Source organism: Hylobates moloch, unplaced genomic scaffold (genome assembly GCF_009828535.3).
Source record: "Hylobates moloch isolate HMO894 unplaced genomic scaffold, HMol_V3 SCAFFOLD_22, whole genome shotgun sequence".
Lineage (NCBI taxonomy): Eukaryota > Metazoa > Chordata > Mammalia > Primates > Hylobatidae > Hylobates > Hylobates moloch.
The window spans coordinates 1,912,683-1,937,899 of record NW_026652297.1 but is presented as its reverse complement, the minus strand read 5'-3'; the positions used below and the strand labels follow the sequence as shown (position 1 = coordinate 1,937,899).

The 25,217-nt window shown below is 42.8% G+C and overlaps 1 protein-coding gene across 4 annotated transcripts in view; it reads right to left on the bottom strand.

Moving 5' to 3' along the window:
* Positions 1-25,217, bottom strand: part of CERS5 (ceramide synthase 5) — a 37,429-nt gene that overhangs the window by 7,350 nt on the left and 4,862 nt on the right. For 3 of the 4 annotated variants that reach the window (XM_032143835.3, XM_032143836.3, XM_032143834.3), the window contains exons 2-6: positions 7,200-7,305; positions 6,022-6,152; positions 5,005-5,062; positions 1,521-1,571; positions 661-753 (exon numbers count right to left, since the gene is read on the bottom strand). In XM_032143835.3, the coding sequence (XP_031999726.1) occupies positions 661-753; positions 1,521-1,571; positions 5,005-5,062; positions 6,022-6,152; positions 7,200-7,305 (439 nt within the window). The remainder of the gene's footprint in view (positions 1-660; positions 754-1,520; positions 1,572-5,004; positions 5,063-6,021; positions 6,153-7,199; positions 7,306-25,217) is intronic. The other variant, XM_032143837.3, reaches the window with a different exon arrangement.

Below are 25,217 nucleotides of genomic sequence, written 5' to 3'. Positions count from 1 at the left end.
TTTTCTTCATCAAAGATAACCCTGAGTTAGTGACAGATTAGGGTTAGAGCTGCTAGAACCACATTATTTCAGGTAGACACTAATAAAAAGGTAAAGATTCTGCCTTTTCTATTGGGTTGTATAAAACTTAAGTCATTTCCAACTCTGTCACTATCTGGGCAAGTCAGCTCACTTCTCTCAATCTTTGCTTCCTAAACAATAGCAGGAAGAGAGCAAAACCCCTTCCAATTGACTTTCTTTGAGTAAGTGGGGTAACCAGAAAGGGAGAACAGAGAGAGCAAGGGTCCCTAATGCCATATGAAAGCCATATCCAGCTTTTCTGGAATCAGATGTTTTTTTCTGAATAAGCATTGCTATCTCCCAATTCTGACTAGTTTCCTGAGCTTTAGATACGTAAGATGCTTAAAGAAGAATATGGAAAAAAGTATGCTTCTTAGCTGGTTAATTGTTCTTATCCTGGGGCTTCCCTGAATGTCTTAAATATACTTCATCATTAATTCAGTCTCATTTCTGGGAACATTACAACAAGCTAAGAGTCCATCAAACCCAGTTTCTCCTTTTGCAGTCTCAGGGAAGATAATACATCATAATGGCAGTCATGGAAGCTGCTAGAAAGGAGGATGCAATAAGTTGGGGAATTGAGGGAGCCAACGTCCTTACCTTTCTTTTAATGTCTGTAAACTGAGAAAACATAAGGGACCAATAGAAGGCCAATTCCATGATATAATAGTAATAAAGCCCACTTGAAAGAGGCTGGAAGAGAGAAAGAAGTAGTTAGATTACCGGCTAGTCAAAGGTGCATTCCATCTCTCCAACTTTTTCTGCCTTGGAGGACCAATACCCCAAATTATTAGACATCTCTCCTCCCTATTATCTGCCAAGATATGCAATAGCTAACAGACTTTGGATTGGTGTAGAGACTTAAGCCTCTTCCCTTGCTCCTCTGCACACACATCTTCAACTCTCATCTTGCAGAGATGAGATACAGTTAACACATACTGTAACACAATCAAATCAATATGTCTAGGATTCTGGGCAATTCGTGCTTTTCACAGGATTAAATACACATAGGCCTTCTCTTCCACCCCTTTGGCAGTTCCTTGACATATTTCTAGTATAGGTTACAACCAAGATACTCTTACTGGGATTCCAAGTTAGCTTTGATACAAAAAAGACATCTGAACCAGAAAGTACCTCATTAAATACCAGAAACCTGCTTTTCTTTTAGCCCATTTAGGGGGAATACAATGGGGAAAATCAGAACAAAAAACTCACTGGATTTCATTGCTATGGGGGCCTCAGGAATAGATACCTCATATGACTCTTAGCAGTGGAAAAATTTAAAAAATAAAAATAAAAATAAAAAATAAGATACCCTGAATATGACTTAAAGGGACTCAGTCCCTAATCCCTCAATCCCAAGGAAATGCACCATCTGTCCTGGGGACTGGCAAAGGACCCTCACTCACTCCACCTTATACACATTCAAGACCCCTATCCTGAAACGACTCAGATCCTACCTGAAATGGATAGTTATGCCAGCACTGTCGGATGTCCCAGAACCAAGGTGACTAAGAGAAAACAGATAATCCACGTCAGTCCTCAAGATTCTCACCTGGCTTCAAGATCTACCTCATATAATCCCCTTCTCTCTAGGCCGGGGCAAAAGAGAGACAGGAAAGCCCCCGAACAGATTTTAGGGCTCCCTAAAGGATCAATAAATAGCTAGACTGTTCTTCTACAACAGAGTGTTATAAATAGAAAAACAATGCTTTGAGGTAAATAAGAACAGTGAGAGCTTTAGGATAGTTTTAGGAAATATCACTACCTGGAATATATATACAGGAAGACAATGATTCATTTGATAACCAAGAAAGATATCTCCATGCCGCGTTCAGAAGTCAAAAGTAATAATCTCTAATGGAATAATGATTATGTCCTTTAAGGAGTTTGTCTACATCATCTTTGCTGCTGGATTTCTTATTAAATTGTTCATAATATTGTCTTATTATCCTTTCAATGACTTTAGGATCTGTAGTGATAACCCTTTCCATATTGATAATTCATATTTCCTTTTTTTTGTTGGAGTTTGTCAATTTTAATCAAACCTTTCAAAGAATGAACTTTTGGCTTTATTAATTTTATCCATGGCCAGGCACAGTAGCTCACACCTGTTAATCCCAGCACTTTGGGAGTCTGAGGTGGGTGGATTGCTTGAGCCCAGGAGTTCAAGACCAACTTGGGAAACAGAGTGAAACCCTGTCTCTACAAAAAATACAAAAATTAGCCCGGTGTGGTTGTGCACATGCCTGTAGTCCCAAGTTTCTTGGGAGGCTGAGGTGGTAGCATCGCCTGAGCCTGGGAAGTTGAGGCTGCAGCTGTGATCACGCAACTGCACTTCAGCCTGGGTGACAGAGTAAGACCCTGTCTTTAAAAAACAAAACAAAACAAAACAAAACAGGCCAGGCGTGGTGGCTCACACCTGTAATCCCAGCACTTTGGGAGGTCGAGGTGGGAGGATCACCTGAGGTTAGGAGTTCGAGATTAGCCCGGCAACATGATGAAAATCTGTCTCTACCAAAAATACAAAAATTAGCTGGGCCTGGTGGCGTACTCCTGTAGTCCCAGCTACTCGGAAGGCTGAAGCAGGAGAATCACTTGGACCCAGGAGGCAGAGGTTGCAGTGGGCCGAGATTGCACCACTGCACTCCAGCCTGGGAGACAGAGCGAGACTCTGTCTCAGACAAACAAACAAAAACCCCACAAATGTATCCATTGTTTATCTAATGCCTATTTCATTAATTTCCACTTACTTTATTATCATTTTTTAGAAATGGGGTCTCACTATAGAGCCTGGATCTTGCCATCTTGCCCAAGCTGATCTCGAACTCCTGGGCTTAAGTGATCCTTCCACCTCAGCCTCCCAAAGTGAGGGGAGTACAGGGGTGAGCCACCATGCCTGGCCAATTTCTGCTTATTTTTTATTATTTCCTTCCTGTAACCTATTTTGCTTATCTGTTTCAAGAACCTAAAGCAGAAATTTAGATCAACTTTAAACCTTTCTTTTGTAATATAAACATTTACAGCTATAAATTTCCCTCTAAGTATGTTTTATCTGTATCCCAGAAATTTTGATATGATTTTTAGCATGATTCAATCAAAAATATTTTCTTATTTCTCTTGTGATTTTTTATTTGATCCACAGGTTGAGAAAAGTTGTTTAACTTCCAAATTTTTTTTTTTTTTTTTGGAGACAGAGTCTCGCTCTGTCACCCAGGCTGGAGTGAAGTGGCGTGATTTTGGCTCATTGCAACCTCTGCCTCCCGGGTTCAAGCGATTCTCGTGCCTCAGCCTCCCCAGCAGTTGGGATTACAGGCACGTGCCACCATGCCCAGCTAATTTTTTGTATTTTTAGTAGAGATAGAGTTTTGCCCTGTTGCCCAGGCCGGTCTTGAACTCCTGAGCTCAGGCAACCCGCCCGCTTCAGCCTCCCAGAGTGCTAGGATTACAGGTGTGAGCAACTGCATGCAGGCGACTTCCAAATATTTTCCATGTCTCTCATTAAAATTGACTAATTTAATTCCATTATGGTCAGAGAACACATTCTTTAAGATTTCAATATTTTGAAATTTACTGAGACTTATTTTATGGCCCAGCATTAGTTTATCTTTCTACATGCACTTGAAAATTATATGTATTCTTCAGCTGTTGGTGTAGTGTTTTATAAATGTCAGTAAGGTAAAACTGGTTGATCATGTCATTCATATCTTTTACATCCTTAGTGATTTTTTTTTTTTTTTTTTTTTGCCTAGGGTTTAGGTCAATTACTGAGAGAAAAGTATTAAAATCTTCAAATACAACTGTATATTTGTCTAGTCTCTTCCTTTAGTTCTGCCAGTTTTTTTGCCTGTAATATTTTGAAAATACAATGATATCATTTAGAGAGAAACAGTATGGTATGGGGAAAAAACATGAACTCAAGAATCAAAAAGCCTGAAATTCTTCTTCCTTCTTTTTCTGAGGCAGAGTCTTGCTCTGTCACCCAGGCTGGAATGTAGTGGCTCCATCACGGCTCACTGCAGCCTTGACCTCCTGGGCTCAAGCGATTCTCCTACCTTAGCCTCTTGAGTAGCTGGGACTACAGGTACACGCCACCACGCCAGGCTAATTTTTGTAGCTTTTTGTAGAGACGGGGTTTCACCATGTTGCCCAGGTTGGTCTCGAACTGCTGGGCTCAAATGATCTGCCCATCTTGGCCTCCCAAAGTGTTAAAATTACAGGTGTGAGCCACCGTGCCCAGCCCCCTGAAATTCTTCTTTGACTCTGACAATTAACTAAAAAGTAGGAATAATACCTGTTTCACCCACTTTAAAGGGTTTATTCCGTTTCTCCTCTTTCAGTTTTTGTCAAGTGCTTTGTAAACCATTAAGTATTATGCTGATTTAGTTATTACTAGTATTATTAGTATCTTCTAGGGGAGAAGCAGTAAAGTTATAAAGTTCCTGAAGTCAGGCCCCAGACAGAAGACAATCTATTAGGATATAAACCTGAGCTGTGGGCATCACAGAGGAAGAAAAGTTGGGGGAAGTATAAAGATCTAAAGGTATTTAGGCCAGGCTCAGTGGCTCATGCCTGAAATCCCAGCACTTTGGGAGGCTAAGGAGGGTGGATCACCTGAGGTCAGGAGTTCAAGACCAGCCTGGCCAACATGGTGAAACCCCATCTCTACTAAAAATACAAAAATTAGCCAGGTATGGTGATGTGCACCTGTAGTCCCAGCTACTCGGGAGGCTGAGGCAAAAGAATCTCTTGAACCCAAGAGGCAGAGGTTGCAAGTGAGCTGAGATTCCACAACTGCACTCCAGCCTGGGTGGCAGAGCGAGACTCTGTCTCAAAAAAAACAAAAAACAAAAAACAAAAAGATCTAAAGGTATTTAACTCTTACTTCTAGAGATCTAGGCATGATTAGAACCCAACAGAGGACTAGAGAAAGTTCAGACTCACCGACCAGAGAAATCTAATTCCATAGCAGAATATACATAAATAAAAGGTGAATCTCCACCTGGGTGGGCAAAGAGTAGAGGTTAGACAAATGTCCACTCAAACCAAAGCCTCTGAGGCTACAGAAGTCAAGATAGCAAATTTGGGGATAAGAGAGTTATGGTGAGAAAAAGGATCAATTCCTAGAATAGGGGCAACTACTGTCACTTAAAAAGCCAAAGACAGGGGCCAGGAGTGGTGGCTCACACCTGTAATCCCAGCACTTTGGGAGGCCGAGGCGGGTGCATCACCAGGTCAAGAGATCGAGACCATCCTGGCCAACATAGTGAAATCTTGTCTCTAAGAATACAAAAATTAGCTGGGCATGGTGGCACGCACCTGTAGTCCCAGCTACTCAGGAGGCTGAGGCAGGAGAGTCGCTTGAACATGGGAGGCGGAGGTTGCAGTGAGCAGAGATTGTGCCACTACACTCCAGTCTGGCGACAGAGCGAGACTCCGTCTCAAAAAAAAAAAAAAAAGCCAAAGCAGTGTCATCTTCCATTAGGAAAATATTAGGCTCTATCATCAGACTCCCTAGCATTTTTCTTTACATGACAATTACTAATACAGTGCTCAGAGGATAATAAGAAAAAGCTCAATAAAATGAAAAATAGTATTTCCCAGAAAAGGAATACTTCCTAAAAATTGTCAACTTATAGCAAGCAAGCTAGTACTCCCTCTTTTAAGGTATACATGTGTTAGTACATCTACTTACGTAAGTACAGTTATAAGGATTAACTCCCAATCTATTTAGGAAAAGGGAACAAAATAGAACCACACCTAGCTTAGTGGCAACATGTCCAAGAAACTTAAGGGAATCAGTGTTCCAGTTCCCTTCTTTCCTACCTATAATAGGCTGAGTTAGTTCTCTATACCCATTAACTGTTGTCCTAACAACAGAAGTGATGTTCAAAAAAGAAAACTTCAGTCCAGTTGTATCCTACCGTCTTCCTTATTCCCTCCCTCTCCTTGCGTACTTACATGCTTTCACAGAATTTAGTAAGCGTTGGGGGCTTGTCCTGATTCCTCCGATGGCGAAACCAGCATTGGATTTTTCGGACATTCCAATCCAGCTGCTTTGACAGGCCCTCCAGCCTTTTCTTATCAGGATACTGTGAATGTATAACCAGAGTCAGAACACCCGTCTCCTCATACCCCTCCTTCAATCCCATTGACTAGCTGAGTGACAAGGTATGATAGCCATAGTGGCTCAAGTGACGTTTATCTTTCCAAGTTTTATCCCAAAGTCATTTTTAGCAAGAAATTTTATCTTACATATCAAGGACCTGTACTGCTCACCTATACACATCCTTGTTTTGTCTCTTCCTCCAGCCCGAGCTGAGTAAAAAAGGATATTAAAAACCCAAATTGGCCGGGCGCGGTGGCTCACGCTTGTAATCCCAGCACTTTGGGGGGCCGAGGCGGGTGGATCACGAGGTCAGGAGATCGAGACCACGGTGAAAGCCCGTCTCTACTAAAAATACAAAAAATTAGCCGGGCGTGATGGCGGGCGCCTGTAGTCCCAGCTACTCAGAGAGGCTGAGGCAGGAGAATGGCGTGAACCCGGGAGGCGGAGCTTGCAGTGAGCCGAGATCGCGCCACTGCACTCCAGCCTGGGTGACAGAGCGAGACTCCGTCTCAAAACAAACAAACAAACAAACAAAACCCCAAATTGCAGGCCAGGCATGGTGGCTCATGCCTGTAATCCTGGGATTTTTAGAGGCCGAGGGCCGAAGGATGGCTTGAGCCCAGGAGTCCGAGACCAGCCTGGGCAACATGGCAAAACCTTGTCTCTCCAAAAAACAACCCAAACTGCAAAGGCTATCAGTACTGTCTCCACCTTGATTACACAACTAGGCAGTGACAGAAACTGGAACAAAGAAAAACAAAAACAAGATATGGTATGTGTTTGGGGAAAGAGAGGTAAAGGTGGCTGCTGGGCCTAAAACTCAAACATACTACGTATGTAAACTTGACATACGTACGGCCCAGAGGTTTTCCCTGAGGGGATAAAGCTCTCCCTATAGCTACATGGACTACTCAAATATGAAAGATCATCCCATCCTATCCTTACCCTGAGAGATATGTGCTCTCTATCCTCCCCTGCCCCATGGAGCAACGCCTTATGTGAATTTTCCTCTGTTTCTTTGCCCACTTACCTTGGTAATAGATACGAACACCTTTTCAAGGATGGCATTGGGTTGGGCCTGATAAGGACCACTGTCCTCGATGCCAATACGGAGTGCACAGGGTTTGGCAATAAATCTGTAATGGAGAAAACCCAAGGACCAATTCTTTTAAAAAAAATTTTATTTATAATTGACACATAATAATTGTACGTATTTATGGGGTACAATGTGATGTTTCAATGCATGTATACATAGTATAATGATGAAACTGGGGTAATTACCATATCCATCACTTTCAACATTTGTCACTTCTTTATGGTGACAATGTTCACCAGCCTCAGCCTCCCAAAATGCTGAGATTATAGGTGTGAGCCACTGTGCTGGCTGGAAGCTTTTTAGAGATGCATAATCTTGAGCCCATCTCAGACTTGCAAAATCAGAATCTGCATTTTAACAAGATCCCCACGTGATTCACATGTCCATTAAAATGTGAGAACCACTAATCTACTTCATAAGAATCTTGTAAGTATTCAGTGAGAGAATGTATATGAAAGATCCTGGCACAAAGGAGGTGATTAATAAATGGCAGTTTTCCTTACATCAAAAGACCAAGATCTTAATTGGAGGGAAAAGTAGAACTGAGACTAAGCTCTTCCTGCATATAGATATCCTGGATCTTGGATACCTTCCTGCCTAACCAAGAGATTATGGAAATACTTAGATCTTTCAGGAGTCAAGAAGAAAGAAATCAGGAGCCAGGAAAGGTGAGAAGGAAATTACCTATTAGCACTCTATCGTAGTCTCAGATCTACTAAGGCGGCATATAAACTTGGTAAAATCACTTACCTCTTGGGTCTTGGTTTCATCATCTAAAAGAAGAGGTTATATCAAGCAGAGTCCCAAGGATTTAAATTTTTAAAAAGAATAAAAAAGCAGGGCGTGGTGGCTCACGCCTGTAATCCCAGCACTTTGGGAGGCTAAGGCAGGAGGATCACAAGGTCAGGAGTTGGAGACCAGCCTGGTCAACATAGTGAAACCCCGTCTCTACTAAAAATACAAAAAAAATTATCTGGGCGTGGTGGTGGGCGCCTGTAATCCCAGCTACTTGGGAGGCTGAGGCAAGAGAATCGCTTGAACCCTGGAGGCAGAGGTTGCAGTGAACCGAGATCGCGCCACTGCACTCCAGCCCAGGCGACAGTGTGAGAATCCGTCTCAAAAAAAAAAAAGAATAAAAAATAAAAAGAGGTTATATGAGATGATTTCTAAGATTTTTTTCTGTATCTAAGATTCTACAATGTTATCATTGATTGATTATAATTAATTTCTAACTTTTGAATCTTTGAAAATTGAGGAACTATTCCTTGGTTCTTCAAGAAAGATCTCACTCTCCCCCACAACCAGAGATTTTTATGAGCATCAGCACTAGGAAAAGCTCTATACTGCCACTTTCAGGATAAGTCAAAACCAGTTTTAGCCCTTGGCATCTTAAGGAGTCCCATAATGAAAATATGACTGGGAGGTGTAAAATGGAGTGCCGTTGACCTATTTTCTTGAGCTGCATTTGAATCTAGAATATATTATCTCTAAAGGAGGGATTGAGAATAAGAAACTTTATCTCCCCCGGGCGCGGTGGCTCACGCTTGTAATCCCAGCACTTTGGGAGGCTGAGGCGGGCGGATCACGAGGTCAGGAGATCGAGACCACGGTGAAACCCCATCTCTACTAAAAATACAAAAAAATTAGCCGGACGTAGTGGCGGGCGCCTGTAGTCCCAGCTACTCGGAGAGGCTGAGGCAGGAGAATGGCGTGAACCCGGGAGGCGGAGCTTGCAGTGAGCCGAGATTGCGCCACTGCACTCCAGCCTGGGTGACAGAGCCAGACTCTGTCTCAAGGAAAAAAAAAAAAAAAAAAAAGAAGCTAGCTCCCTCTATGAAAACGTTTTACCTTATCACCAAAGTTCCTGAGTCATAGGGTAATATTTATTCAGAGCATAAAGTTAGCCACATCTGTAACACATTCTCTTTTACACCGGTGGTTTAAAAAAAAAAAAAAAAAAAGTTCCATTCAAAGGCCAGTGGATACCTTAATTTACATTTACTGGTATACTATTCTGTATGCCAATAATATTTAATCCCCAACTCTTGTTCAAACTCCTTGTAAACACAAATAGACTGCTTTTATATTTACCAAGGTACTGTGCTCAGCAATTGCTCAGTAACTGACAAGCAACGTGTTTTAGTGAAACCCACTCTTGTTCTGTTGGAGCTCAATTCTGACCCAAGATTAATCAGCATTCAAAAGAGTAAATGAGGCCGTCATTCTTTGTTGTTGAGTTGATGCCGTATCAGAGATAAAAATCATCTAAAACCCCTGTCTCCTCTTCTTCCTCCTATCGACATAATTGCATGAAAATCCAAAGGCAGAAAACAGCCTTTCCAATTCCTACTCTTACCCCATAACCCAGGCTTCTTTAATCCAAAGGGAGTCAGGTGATTAAAACTCAGGATCTGCTGTTAGACAGATTTTACCAGCTGAAAGACCTTGTGACTGTTACATACCCATAGAATGGAGATAATATCTACCTCACAGGGTTATTTTAAAGATAAAATGATACAATGTATGCCTACACCAATACCTGACACTTAGCAAACATTCATTAAAGAGTAGCTATTATTATTTCACTAGAAACATATTTCAGTCTGGGTACTCTCTGGTACCTCCAGCAGAAAGTGAGAAGCAGGAAATCCTCTTTGATATAACAGGTCTACATTCTGCTCACCTTGGTGAAGCCAATTGTAAAATTACTATTATCTGGATCATGGAGTGGACTTAATAATCTAGAATTGTCATTAGCTCACATCCTGCCCTCATTAGGTCAGAGTTCGGTGAAAAGCATAAAGCTACTCATATCCAGTCAGTTCCAGCTCTATGGAGCCTAAGAACATTTGACGGCCGGCCGCGGTGGCTCACGCTTGTAATCCCAGCACTTTGGGAGGCCGAGGCGGGCGGATCACGAGGTCAGGAGATCGAGACCACGGTGAAACCCCGTCTCTACTAAAAATACCAAAAAAAAATTAGCCGGGCGTGGTGGCGGGCGCCTGTAGTCCCAGCTACTCAGAGAGGCTGAGGCAGGAGAATGGCGTGAACCCGGGAGGCAGAGCTTGCAGTGAGCCGAGATCGCGCCACTGCACTCCAGCCTGGGCGACAGAGCGAGACTCCGTCTCAAAAAAAAAAAAGAAAAAGTTAGCTGGGCCTGGTGGTGTGTGCCTGTAACCCCAGCTACTCAGGAGGCTGAGGCAGGAGAATTGCTTTTACGCAGGAGGCAGAAATTACAATAAGCTGAGATCACGCCATTGCACTCTGGCCTGGGTGACAGAGCAAGACTCCATCTCCAAAAAAAAAAAAAAAAAAAAAATAGATACCTATAGGGTGGTCAATTTCCAGAGCCTGGCATTCCTCATTTCTGCTACATCAGCACTTCTCCAAGTGTGGTTTAGAGACCCCTGGGGGAGCCAGAGACCCTTTCAGTAGGTCTACAAGGTCAAAACTATCTTCATAATAATTCTATAATTTCATAAAAATCTTTTCTCTCTCATGAGAGTACAGTGGAACTTTCCACAAGTTACATGACATATAACAACAGACTGAATGCAGACACTGACATGAGACTACAGCTGCCAGATATTCTCAAAAATGTTAAAATGCTACTCTTCTCACAGCTTTTTGTTTTGGAAAATAGTTATTTTTCATAAAACGTAGTGAGTTCATTGTTATTTATTTATATTGAGACAGGGTCTCACTCTGTCACCCAGGCTGGAGTGCAGTGGTGGGATCACTGCTCACTGCAGCCTTGACTTCCTAAGCTCCAGCGATCCTCCCACCTCAGCCTCTCAAGTAGCTGGAACTACAGGTGTTGGCCATGCCCAGCTAATTAAAAAAATTTTTTTTTGTAGAGACAGGGTTTCGCCATGTTTCCCAGGCCATTGCTATTTTTAAATGAATAAATATGGGCTGGGCACGGTGGCCAATGCCTGTTATCCTAGCAGTTTGGGAGGCTGAGACAGGTGGATCACTTGAGCCCAGGAGTTCGAGACCAGTCTGGGAAACATGGTGAAACCCTGTCTCTCCCCAAAACACAAAAGTTAGACAGGTGTGGTAGCTCATGCCTGTGGTCCCAGCAACTTGGGAGGTTGAGGTGGGAGGATCACTTGAGCCTGGGAAGTCCGGGCTGCAGCGGGCTGTGATTGTGCCACTGCACTTCAGCCTGTGTGACAGCCAGATCCTGTCTCAAAAATAAATAGCCTGGATGCAGTGGCTCATGCCTGTAATCCCAGCACTTTGGGAGTCTGAGGTGGGCAGACTGCTTGAGCTCAGGAGTTCAAAACCAAGCTGGCCAACATGGTGAAACCCCATCTCTACCAAAAAATACAAAAATTAGCCAGGCATGGCAGCACATACCTGTAGTCCCAGCTACTCAGGAGGCTGAGGTGAGAGGATCTCTTGAACTCAGGAGGCAGAGGTTGCAGTGAGCTGAGATCTCGCCACTGCACTCCAGTCTGGGCGACAAAGCAGACTGTGTCTCAATAATAAATAAATAGGCCGGGCGTGGTGACTCAGACTTTGGGAGGCTGAGGCAGGCTGATCGCTTGAGGTCAGGAGTTCGAAACCAGCCTGGCCAACATGACAAAATGCCATCTTCTACTAAAAATACAACAACAAAAAATTAGCCGGGCATGGTCGTGCACACCTGTATTCCCAACTACTCGGGTGGCTAAGGCAGGAGAATTGCTTGAACCTGGGAAGCGAAGGTTGCAGTGAGCCGAGAGTGCGCTACTGCACTCCAGTTGGGGTGACGGAGCGAGACTCCAACTCAAAAAAAAAAAAAATCTATATATATATGTGTGTGTGTGTGTGTGTGTGTGTATGTGTGTAGACATTTTATACATGTGTAAATACATGTAGAAAACATGTACTTTTCCCCATTTTTTTTCTAAAACAGACATTGATAGGTACTATCCACATAGACAAAAACTCTTTGGGGTCCTTGAAAATTTGTTAAGATTGTAAAGGAGTCCTGAGATCCTAGTTTGAAAACTGCTGTGCTAGATGATACTGAGAAATTATACTTTTAGTGTGGCTTTCTGTCTTCTTCAGGATCAATCCACATTTTAAAATAATTTGTCAGACAAGATTTTTCCTTTCCTGGCAGATTTTAGTAAGTAGGCATTTAGTGGTCTTTAAAATTAAGCGACTACTTTCCACCTGTAACTCCAGGAACATGAGTCTAGTGACCCATTCTGACAGTATTAGATTTGTCCTACTTTGTAGAGATCATTTCACTCTTCCCTTTTCCTGCTCTCCAGATACATGGCAGCAGTTGACCTAAACCTGGGTTAATTAGGATGAAATTACCTACTGCTTTTGCTTTTTCCTATCAAAGACAGGATCTATACTAACAATGCTACTGTTGTGATTCTTTACACCATTGATGAATATGAATTAGACACAAATAAAACCAAAGTCTAGACTAAGCTTCTCAACTACTGTGGCAAGTAACACAAATGGGCTATACTTATGCTGAGATACTGATCTTAGCTCTCAGGGTGATCCATGGGGCCTTCGGGTAGCCAGAAACCTTTAGTCTGTAGTCTCTGGCCTCATATACCTTACTGTATAATGCAAATGTTATTTATGTATTTATTTAGAGACAGAGTCTCGCTCTGATGCCTAGGCTGAAGTGAAGTGTGGTGGCGTGATCCGGGCTCACTGCAACCTCTGCCTCCCGGGTTCAAGTGATTCTTGTGCCTCAGCCTCCCAAGTAGTAGCTGGGACTACTGGCGTGCACCACCATGCCCAGCTAATTTTTGTATTTTTAGTAGAGACGGGGTTTCACCACATTGGCCAGGCTGGTCTTGAACTCCTGACCTCAAGTGATCTGCCTGCCTCAGCCTCCCAAAGTGCTGCGATTACAGGCGTGAGCCACCACACTCAGTCACAAATGTTATTTTTTATGTGTGCAGCAATATGACCAGATTGAGAAGTACCAGCTTAGATCAATTTCTGGAAAAATATAAAGTGCCAAAGTAGACATATAAAAAGAACAGGAGTTTAAGACCAGTCTGGGCAACATGGTGAGACCCCGTCTCTACAAAAAATTTAAAAAATTAGCTGGGTGTGGTGGCATGTGCCCATGGTCCCAGCTACTGGGGAGGCTGAGGCAGGAGGACTGCTTGAGCCCAGGAGGTGGAGGCTGCAGTGAGCCCTGATTGTGCCACTACACTCCAGCCTGGGCGACAGAGTGAGATGCCATCTCCAAAACATAAAATAATGAAATAAAAAAAAGTTTGGGAGTGAAAGATGAGTTGAGTTTTGTGTATGCTGAATCTGAAGTACCCATGGGACACGGAAATGGAACTGTCTAGGATGCAAATACACTTGGAAAAGGGGCTTGGGTATGATATATATAGAGAGAGAAAGAAGAAATTTATGAATACAAATGAATGAGAATATAAGTGGTAGCTAAATCTGTGTGGGTGGCTGTGATTACATACGAAAGGAATATAAACTTAAAAGAGAACTGAGGTCAGAACCCTGGACAACATCAGCATAAAAGTTGAGTTTAGGGGACAGGAAAGTCAGAGGTGGAGTTGTATCAAATCAGGGAAAGACCAAGACAAGGACTTCAGTATCTACTAGATTTGGCAATTTTTGGACATCTGTAGTAACCTTCACCAAAGAAATTCCAGTAAAATAAAGACTCTAAAACACAGCAGTGAGTTAAAGCAGTTAAAGATACAGGAGGAAAGAAGTAGAAATAGCCAAACCCTCAAGCATTTTAGGCTAAGAAGAAAACAGAATGTCCTCAACTTTGGCATCAGAATCACTCAATCTAAACTAATCACATCTAAAACCAATCTCCCTGTGCTTTAGACCCACTCTTTACTGATCAGAAATTTCATTCTACTTATCCCTCCTTTTTTCTATGACCTTCAGCCTCACTCCTCACTCTCAACCTTTTTCTTCTCATCAGATCTTAAACATGCTCAAGTTTTTCACATCTTAAAACAGCCCTCCCGGTCCCCAGCACTCTCTGGCCTTCCCCGACCTCACAACTAAACTCCCACTCATTCCTCAACTCTCCTTTCTCTCCCCTCTGGCTTCTGTCCCTAAACTCCACTGAAGCTGTTCTTGCCAAAGTTGTCAATGATCTCCTTATTGTGAAAACAAATGGATGCTTTTCAGTCCTTTATCTTACCTTTCAGCAGCATTTTATTAGGTTGGTGCAAAAGTAATTGCCATTACTTTTAATGGCAAAAACCACAATTACTTTTGCACCAACCAAATACATTAATGACTAACCTCCTTCTTGAAATGCCCTTTTCTCTTCCTTACTGCCATACTCTTCAGTCTTCTCCCTCTACCTCTTTGGCAGTGGAACTAGACTGCCTGGTGAGCACTGCTAGTTGAGTCGCCTTGGACAAGTTACTCTGTGCCTCAGTTCTCTCATCTGTAAATGAGGATAACAGTAGCGCCTGCCTAGCTCATAAACTTACTAAAGAGCATTCAATGCTTAGCACTTAGAACAATGCCTAGGACAAAGTAATCACTTATTAAACACCCACTTTGAGACGGAGTCTCCCTCTGTCACCTGGGCTGGAGTGCAATGGCACAATCTTGGCTCCCTGCAACCTCCACCTCCTGGGTTCGATTCTGCCTCAGCCTCCTGAGTAGCTGGGATTACAAGTGCCTGCCACCACACCCGGCTAACTTTTGTATTTTTAGTAGAGACGGGTTTCACCATGCTGGCCAGGCTGGTCCCGAACTCCTGGCCTCAAGTGGATTCACCCTCCTCGGCCTCCCAAAGTGTTGGGATTACAGGCGTGAGTCGCCGTGCGCTGCCTATACCAACTATTAATATTATCAAATACCGTATGGCTGTCATTCCTCTATCTCCTTTGCTGTTTATTTTTCCTCTGCCTTTTCCTACAACATGGTGTTTCCTCAGGGTTCACTTTGAGGTTCTTTTCGTACTCTACACGCTCACCCTCAGTAACCTCATTCAGTTACGGTAGAGGGTCTCAAAGTATGGTCTGCAGACCCCTGAGGGTTCCTGAGGCACTCTCAGGGGCTCTACAAACTAAACTATTTTCATAACAATATTATTATTTGCCTTTTTCACTGTGTTGACATTTGAAGTGATTGTGCAAATCAATGGTAGGTAAAACGTTAAGGTACTTTAGACCAAATCAAGGTAGTGACACCAAACCATACTAGTAGTTACTATACTGTAGAGCTATGTCTTCTCAATTTTTAAAACATGCCAGTTTTGCTTAAGAATGTCCTTGATGAAGCACTACAAATTATTACTTTTATTAAATCTTGACCCTTGAATATATTTTTTAAAAGTATTCTGTGATTGGGCACGGTGGCTTATGCCTGTAATCCCAGCACTCTAGGAGGCTGAGGCAAGCGGATCACTTGAGGTCAGGAGTTCGAGACCACCCTGGCCAACATGGTGAAACCCAGTCTCCACTTATTCTGTGATAAAATGGATGTACCCAAAAAGCACTTCTGATGCATATCAAAGTATATGGCTCTCAAGGAAAACCATTTGTATGACTATTGCAAGCTGAGTAAACTAAGTCGCTTTTTCCATAGAATACCATTTTTACCTGGAAGGACTGACAAACTAATGTTATTCAGCTCTGAGTATTTAGCAAACACTTTCTCAAAAATAAATGAGGCCAGATGCAGTGGCTCATGCCTGTAATCCCAGCACTTTGGGAGGTGGAGGCAGGTGGATCCCCTGAGGTCAGGAGTTTTGAGACCAGCCTGGCTAACATAGTAAAACCCCATCTCTACTAAAAATATAAATATTAGCCAGGCGTGGTGGTGGCCGCCTGTAATCCCAGCTACTCAGGAGGCTGAGGCAGGAGAATTGCTTGAACCCAGAAGGCGTTGGTTGTAGTGAGCTGAGATCCTGCCACTGCACTCCAGCCTGGGCGACAGAGCAAGACTTTGTCTCAAAATAATAATAGTAATAATTATAATAAATTAAGTGAGCCCGTCATTTCAAGAAAAGCATTGTTGCCAATGATAAAATTCAAGCTTTCAAGTGAAACTTAGAACGTTTAGAAAATTTTATCTGCCTTTCAGCCTGACAGCTTCTCAATACTTAAGACTTTTCTGATGAGATTGGTTATAATGAGATAAACTAATATGATTTTTTTTTTTTTTTTTCTGAGATGGAATCTCACTCTGTTGCCAGGCTGGAGTGCCGTGGCATGATCTTGGCTCACTGCAACCTCTGCCTCCTGGGTTCAAGCGATTCTCCTGCCTCAGCCTCCTGAATAGCTGAGACTAGAGGCGTGCACCACCAGGCCCAGCTAATTTTTGTATTTTTAGTAGAGACGGGGTTTCACCATGTTGGCTGGGATAGTCTTGATCTCTTGACCTCGTGATGCACCCACCTGGGCCTCCCAAAGTGCTGGGATTACAGGCAAGATTTTTAAATATTGTATAATGTCACATATTGACATGTGGGACATTTGTATAACTGAATGAACCAGTATTTTCCAAATGATGGATACATAATGTCCATTCAAAATGTAATATAGGCCAGGCATGGTGGCTCACACCTATAATCCCAGCACTTTGGGAGGCTGAGGCGGGCAGATCACTTGAGGTCAGGAGTTTGAGAGCAGCCTGGCCAATATGGTGAAACCCCGTCTCCACTAAAAATACAAAATTAACTGGGCGTGATGGCGCATACCCGTAATCCCAGCTACTTGGGAGCCTGAGGCAGGAGAATCATTTGAACCCGGGAGGCAGAGGTTGCAGTGAGCTGTGACTGCACCATTGGACTCCAGCCTGGGCGACAAGAGCGAAACACCACCTCGAAACAACAACAACAAAACACAATTAACACAGAACAATGGATTTTAACATAATAAAATGAAAAGCTCATTAATATGGCTTCAGATTTTACCTAGCAATCAATGTTTAAGAAACTGCTACTTGTGGCTGAGCGTGGCACCCCTGTAATCCCAGCACTTTGGGAGGCCAAGGTGGGTGGATCACGAGGTCAAGAGATCTAGACCCTCCCGGCCAACATGGTTGAAACCCCATCTCTACTAAAAATGCAAAAATTAGCTGGGTGCGGTGGCACATGCCTGTAATCCTAGCTACTCGGGAGGCTGAGGTAGGGGAATCACTTGAACCAGGGAGTCAAAGGTTGCAGTGAGATCGCGCCACTACACTCCAGCCTGGCAACAGAGCAAGACTCCATCTCAAAAAACAAAAACAAAACAAAACAAACAAAAAAACTGCTACTTGTGTTTTGGTGTAGTATCAAAGATAAATATCAAATTATTTGAAAGGGCTATTAAAATACTTCCTGCTTTTCAATGACAAAGCTGTGTGACGCCATCTTTTCATATACTTCAATCAAAACAATATATCACAAGAGATTGAATACAGAAGCTGCTAGGATAATCTAGCTGTCTTCTATTAAGCCAGATATTAAAGAGATTTGCAAAAATGTAAAATCAATGCTGTTCTTCTATTTTTTCTTTTGGAAAATAATATTTTTCAAAAAGCTTATTTATGTTAACGTGTAAATCAATTTATTAATTTTTTTTTTGTCTATTTTCTTCTTTTTTGTGGAGAACGAGGTCTTGCTGTGTTACCCACACAGGTCTTGAGCTCCTGAGCTCAAGCTATCCTCCTGTCTCTGCCTCCCTAAGTGCTGGGATTACAAGTGTGAATCCCTGCACCTGGCCTGTTGTTATTTTTAATGAATTAATAAGCATTTCTTAAATTTCTTTTTGAGACAGAGTTTCACTCTGTCACCCAGGCTGGAGCGCAGTGGCGCTATCTTGGCTCACTGCAACCTCTGCTCTCAGGTTCAAGTGATTCTCCTGCCTCAGCTGCCCAAGTAGCTGGGACTATAGGCGTGCACCACCATGCCTGGCTAATTTTTGCATTTTTAGTAGAGACGGGGTTTCACCGTGTTGGCCAGGCTGGTCTTGAACTCCTGACCTCAGATGATCCACCCACCTAGGCCTCCCAAAGTGCTGGGATTATAGGGGTGAGCCATCGTGCCTGGTCAGCATTTCTTAAATTTCTCAATTTTAATTTAAAACATGGTAAAGTTGGCCGGGCGCGGTGGCTCACGCCTGTAATCCCAGCACTTTGGGAGGCCGAGGCGGGCGGATCACGAGGTCAGGAGATCGAGACCACCCTGGCTAACACGGTGAAACCCCGTCTTTACTAAAAATACAAAAAATTAGCCGGGCGAGGTGGCAGGCGCCTGTAGTCCCAGCTACGCGGGAGGCTGAGGCAGGAGAATGGCGTGAACCCCAGGGGGCGGAGCTTGCAGTGAGCCGAGATCGCGCCACTGCACTCCAGCCTGGGTGAAAGAGCGAGACTCCGTCTAAAAAAAAAAAAAAAATAAAAATAAATAAATAAATAAAAATAAAATAAAACATGGTAAAGTTGATGGGCATATGTAACCCATATAAACAAAAGCTCCTTGGAGTCCTCAGTAATTTTTAAAAATGAAAAAAATCCCTGAGTACCAAAAGTTACAATGTATTCTTCTGAATAAATTCTTAAAAGAATAGGATTCCCTGTATACAAGGTATTGCACTTTTCAAGATACCTATACCACCAAACCCAACATTTCTTGCATGGTCTGTGCTCAAGTGATCTTTGCAGTTTCCTTTGAGGGCCATTAAAAAAAAAAAAAAAATTGCCAAGCGTGGTGACTCACGCCTGTAATCCCAAAACTTTGGGAGGCCGAGGCAGGCGGATCACGAGGTCAGGAGATCGAGACCATACTGGCTAATATGGTGAAACCCCGTTTCTACTAAAAATACAAAAAAATTAGCCGGGCATGGTGGCGGGCACCTGTAGTCCCAGCTACTCGGGAGGCTGAGGCAAGAGAATGGCGTGAACCCGGGAGGCAGAACACCCAGCTTGGGGGACAGAGGTCGTCTCAAAAAAAAAAAAAAGGCCACCTGGTAAATGTGAGGGCCATTAAAAAAAAAAAAAAAATGGCTGGGCGTGGTAGCTCACGCCTGTAATCCCCAGCACTTTGGGAGGCCAAGGCAGGTGGATCGCCTGTGGTCAGGAGTTTGAGACCAGCCTAACCAATATGGTGAAACCCCGTCTCTACTAAAAATACAAAAATTAGCTGGGTGTGGTGGCACACCTGCAGTCCCAGCTACTCGGGAGGCTGAGGCAGGAGAACTGCTTAAACCTGGGAGGCAGAGGTTGCAGTGAGCTGAGATCGCGCCACTGCACTCCAGCCTGGGCGACAGAGCGACACTCTGTCTCAAAAAAAAAAAAAAAAAAAAAAAAAAAAAGCCGGGCGCCGTGGCTCACGCCTGTAATCCCAGCACTTTAGGAGGACGAGGAGGGTGGATCACAAGGTCAGGAGACCGAGACCATCCTGACTAACACAGTAAAACTCTGTCTCTACTAAAAAAAAAAAAAAAAATTAGCCAGGTGTGGCGGCGGGCGCCTGTAGTCCCAGCTGCTGGGAGGCTGAGGCAGGAGAATGGTGTGAACCCGGGAGGCAGAGCTTGCAGTGAGCCGACATCACGCCACTGCACTCCAGCCTGGGTGACAGAGCAAGACTCTGTCTCAAAACAAACAAACAAACAAACTATATATATATATATATATAAAAAACAATTAGTAGCCAGGTGTGATGGCATGTACCTCTGGTCCCAGCTATTGGGGAGGCTGAGGTGGGAGGATTGTTTAAGCTAGGAGGCGGAGGCTGTAGTGAGTCATGATCATGCCATTGCATTCCAGCCTGGCTGACAGAGTGAGGCTTAATACATATTTTAAAAATTTATCAGTATTAGTTTTTAATAGAGAAAATATTGATAGATATAACTCATATAAACAAAAGCTATTTGGGGTTTTCAATAATTTTTTAAAATATAAAGGAGTCCTGAGAGCAAAAGATTTGAGAACCCACTGCTATACAGCATAGGAATCTCAGGAGTCAAGAAGGAAATTATGTAGCTGGGCCTGTAGTTCCAGCTACCATGGAGGCTGAGGCAGGTGGACTGATTGAGGCCAGGAGGTCAAGGCTATAGTGACATCAGGCCTGTGAATGGCCACTGAATTCCAGCCTGGGTAATTGTGATGGTTAATACTGAGTATTAATTGGATCGAAGAATGCAAAACACTCATCCTGCACATGTCTGTGAGGGTGTTGCCAAAGGAGATTAACATTTGAGTCAGTGGGCTGGGAAAGGCAGAGCCACCCTTAATCTGGGTGGGCACCATCTAATCAGCTGCCAGCACGGCAAGCAGGCAGAAAAATGTGAAAAGACTAGACTGGCCTAGCCTCCTAGCCTACATCTTTCTCTCGTGCTGGACCCTTCCTCCCCTCAAACATCGGACTCCAGGTTCTTCAGTTTTGGGACTTGGACTGGCTTTCCTTGCTCCTCAGCATACAGATGGCCTATTGTGGGACCTTGTGATAGTGTGAGTTAATACTTAATAAACTCCCCTTCATATATATATATCCATCCTATTAGTTCTGTCCTTCTAGAGAACCCTGACTGATACAGTAATATAGCAAGATTCTATCTCTTAGGAAGGAAAATTTAAAAAAAAAAGGAATTACTGTACTAGAGTCACAACATCTCAAGCAGAAGTAGGTTTCAGAGTGATTCATTCAATAAACACTTACTGAATAGCTAATATGAATGTACAAAGCACTGCATTAGATACCTACAGTTTCACGGGGGAGACAAGTCCATAAACAGAGCCCAATCTGAAGGTCATTCCCCCAAAATAGGGCAGTTCATTCAAGATCTCTGAAATGGTTCTCTTCAAATTCCACCTGTGACCTGACAAACGTTTCTGACATTATTCACTTTACCTAGCTCCTTGACTTCATTAAAGGCATACTACGGAGAATATTAGATGAGGAAAAAAGAAATTGTCCAAAAAAAAGATGATCAAACCTGAAACAATAATTGACACTATCTAGACAGAAGCAAAAGAATCGACTGTAGGCCAGGCATGGTGATTCATGCCAGTAATCCCAGCACTTTGGAAGGCTGAGGTGGAAGCATCACTTGGGCTCAGGAGTTCAAGACCAGCCAGGGAAACATGGCAAAACCTCATCCCCACAAAAAACACAAAAATTAGCCAGGCACAGCGGCACATGCCTGTAGTCCCAGCTTCTTGGGAGGCTGAGGTGGCAAGATGGCTTGAGCCTGGGAGGTGGAAGTTGCAGTGATACCAGATCGTGCCACTGCACTCCAGCCTGGGTGACAGAGGGAGACCATGACCAAAAAAAAAAAAAAAAAAAAAAAGAAAATCTGTAATAGATGTTTTTCTCAAGGAATGCATGTAGATTGTATCTTTTCTGTAAATCCAATCATTCTAATGTACTAGAAGAATTCTACTGAGAGGACACTAAAGTGAATTCAGGCCAAAGTGGTAGGATAAACCCACTTGTTCCTTTCATTAAACATATTTACCTTTTTCAACGGATAATTATACAACTTAATGCATTGCTTAAAATAGAAACACAAACACACATAAGGGATAACCACTGATTTTGTTGCTCTCTCCAGGGTAGAAATCATGGTTTATTCACCTTTTAATCCTTGGCACATAATTTGATACCTTTTTATTTATTTATTTTTACATTTATCTTGTCCGACTTCTAAAACCATCACATATAGTCTGATATGACATATCCTAAGCTTTCAATAAATAGATGTTGAAGAATGAACAGATGAACAAATGGGTGAAAACTTAATTCTCAACTAAGAGGCAAAGTGTTTCATGGAAGTGTGCCACTTGTAAGGATGAAATTAAAACTCAGCCTTATCCTCCTGGGTCATCAGATAACCTACCAGCTCGGTGTTTATCAAGTGTAGGAGATCACTGATTTCTGGGGAATCAGTAGATATTCAAGTTAACCGATTTTAATCTGTAACTGGAGATTGCGCTAAACACAACCATGATAATCTGATTTAGTCTGAGACACGTTATGCCTGTAATTGAGACTGCTTACTCATGCTGACAGCACCCAAAAACCAAAAACTACACGGAATATCCTTATAAGAAATCTTAGGCCAGGCGCGGTGGCTCACGCTTGTAATCCCAGCACTTTGGGAGGCCGAGGTGGGTGGATCACGAGGTCAGGAGATCGAGACCACGGTGAAACCCGTCTCTACTAAAAATACAAAAAATTAGCCGGGCGTGGTGGCGGGAGCCTGTAGTCCCAGCTACCCGGAGAGGCTGAGGCAGGAGAATGGCGTGAACCTGGGAGGCGGAGCTTGCAGTGAGCCGAGATCGCGCCACTGCACTCCAGCCTGGGCGACAGAGCAAGACTCCGTATCAAAAAAAAAGAAATTTTGTATTTTACAGAAGAGATATAGTAAGAGTGTGATTATTCTCAGTGCCCTATCAGAGCTATGCAGTTCTGCATGGACATTTACCTACTTGACAAACTTTCCTATAGATTATTAACACCGAGAAGATATATGTAAAAAGGCAAAATTATAGAACAATGCTTGGCTAGAAGCAACCGTCAATCAAAGATTACTCAAGTGGCCGGGCACGGTGGCTCACACCTGTAATCCCCGGCGGATCATGAGGTCAGGGGATCGAGACCATCCTGGCTAACAGGTGAAACCCCGTCTAATAAACAAAATAAAAAAAATTACTGGGGTGGTGAAAAAAAAAAAAATTACTCGAAATAGAATATGACCAGTCATTTGAATATTTCAGGAAATAATTTACATTTAAAAATCTTATTTTTACTAAAATGTTTTAGATTCATTGTTTAAAGGAACATCTAATACCTTTGCATCATCTTTTGATCCTAAAAAGTATATCAAATGTGAATTTACGTTAAAATTCCTTTCCCAATTATTATTAATATTGTCTGAATTACTGTCATCACCATCCAACAGAAATACAATGTGACTCACATATGTAATTTAAATTTTTTTTTTCTTTTTTGAGACAGGGTCTCGCTCTGAACCTCCACCTCACAGGTTCAAGCGATTCTCCTGCCTCAGCCTCCTGAGTAGCTGGGATTACAGGTGCCTACCACCACACCCAGCTAATTTTTGTATTTTTAGTGATGGGGTTTCACCATGTTGGTCAGGCTGGTCTCGAACTCCTGACCTCAGGTCATCTGCCCACCTCAGCCTCCCAAAGTGCTGGGATTACAGGCATTAGCCACCATGCCCAGCCCGTAATGTAAAATGTTCTAATATCCACATTTTAAAAAGTGAAAAAGAAACAAGTGAAATTAATATTGATAATGTATTTTGTTTAACTTGATATGTCAAAAGTACTGTCAATATGTAATCAATTAAAAATTGAGACCGAGTGTGGTGGCTCACACCTGTAATCTCAGCACTTTGGGAGGCCGAGGCGGGTAGATCACCTGAGGTCAGGAGTTCGAGACCATTCTGGCCAACATGGCAAAACCCCATCTCTACTAAAAATACAAAAATTAGCCGGGCGTAGTGGTACACACCTGTAGTCCCAGCTACTCAGGAGGCTGAGGCAGGAGAATCGCTTGAACCCAGGAGGCGGAGCTTGCAGTGAGCTGAGATTGCACCACTGCACTCCAGCCTGGGCAACAGAGCGAGACTCTTGTCTCAAACAAGAAAAAGAAAAAAGGAAATAAATGGAAACATGAGCAAGAAAATGAATCACTACTCTTGTTGTCAATTACATGACAGGCCAGTGAATGAGTCTGTTCAATCCCCACTGAGAGAATGGCATTGAGAAGGCTCTTTAGACACCCCAGTGAGGTTGCCTTGAAGTAATAAGAGAGAAGAGGGGATTGGAATAATGAATAAGCAGCAGTGAAAGCTCTCAGCTATCTCCTGTATAATTCACAAAATTATTTGCTTCTGGCAACATAAAGCTATTATAATACCGTATTTAAAATAAATGAACCTATATAGATCTGATGGTATCAATATTGTCTCAAACTCCTACTTGATCCCAGGGAAAATGTGCTCAAGGGACTAAATACTCAGTTTCAAACAATTTTATCTTTAAGATTCAGTTTAAGTCAGATCCAACAGGCCTGCTTGGACTTGGACCAAGTAGACTTGGACTTGGACCACACCTTGGACTATTCTTTCCCTAATCAGCACACAATATTTAAAGAAGCAACAAGTGGAAGACTTTCTTATCTCTCTTTTGATAGGTAACAGTGGGTAGCCTGAGTGTGCGTAAGAGGAGAGGGGAGAAGGAGAAGCTATAGAAGAGTGTACAACATGCAAACATAGTATAGTGAAATTTAACAACAGAAACAAAGAAATTATAATTTCGCCTCTCTTAAGCCGAATATCTATTTCAGATTGAAGAACTAGATTCTGGGTTACTCCTCAGGGCATCTGAGTTGACAAGAATAGACCCTTCTCAATCATTCTATAAATACTCACATGCTACAGACAGTCCACTGCAATGAACGAGTCAACAGAGGTCCACAAAGGCAAGCCTCTGTGCTTTGGTGGGTAATAATCACCTTTCTGCAGTTCTTTAACAAAATAGCTAAATATGCTTAACTTACGGTCAGATGGCTTTCCAAGTCATCCCCATCAGGTGAGGCTACAGTTCTCTATAGGGAATATGGAAACTTAAAAAATATTTAATAAATGCTCAGTGTGGTTGATGAGAAGGAAGAGAAAGTAAGACCACATTGTACCCTCTATATTTATTCTTTGGGAGATTCCCGAAACACAAATAGAGACTATTTATCTAGGCACGTGCAGTAATGATATGAAACAAACAAACAAAAAAGCAAAGTTGGCCAGATGTGGTGGCTCACGCCTGTAATCCTAGCATTTTGGGAGGCCGAGGCAGGTGGATCACTTGAGGCCAGGAGTTCAAGACCGGCCTGGCCAACATGGCAAAACCCTGTCTCTACTAAAAATATGAAAATTAGCTGGGTGTGGTAGTGTGTGCCTGTACTCCCAGCTACTGGAGAGGCTGAGGCATGAGAACTGCCTGAACCTGGGAAGCAGAGGCTGCAGT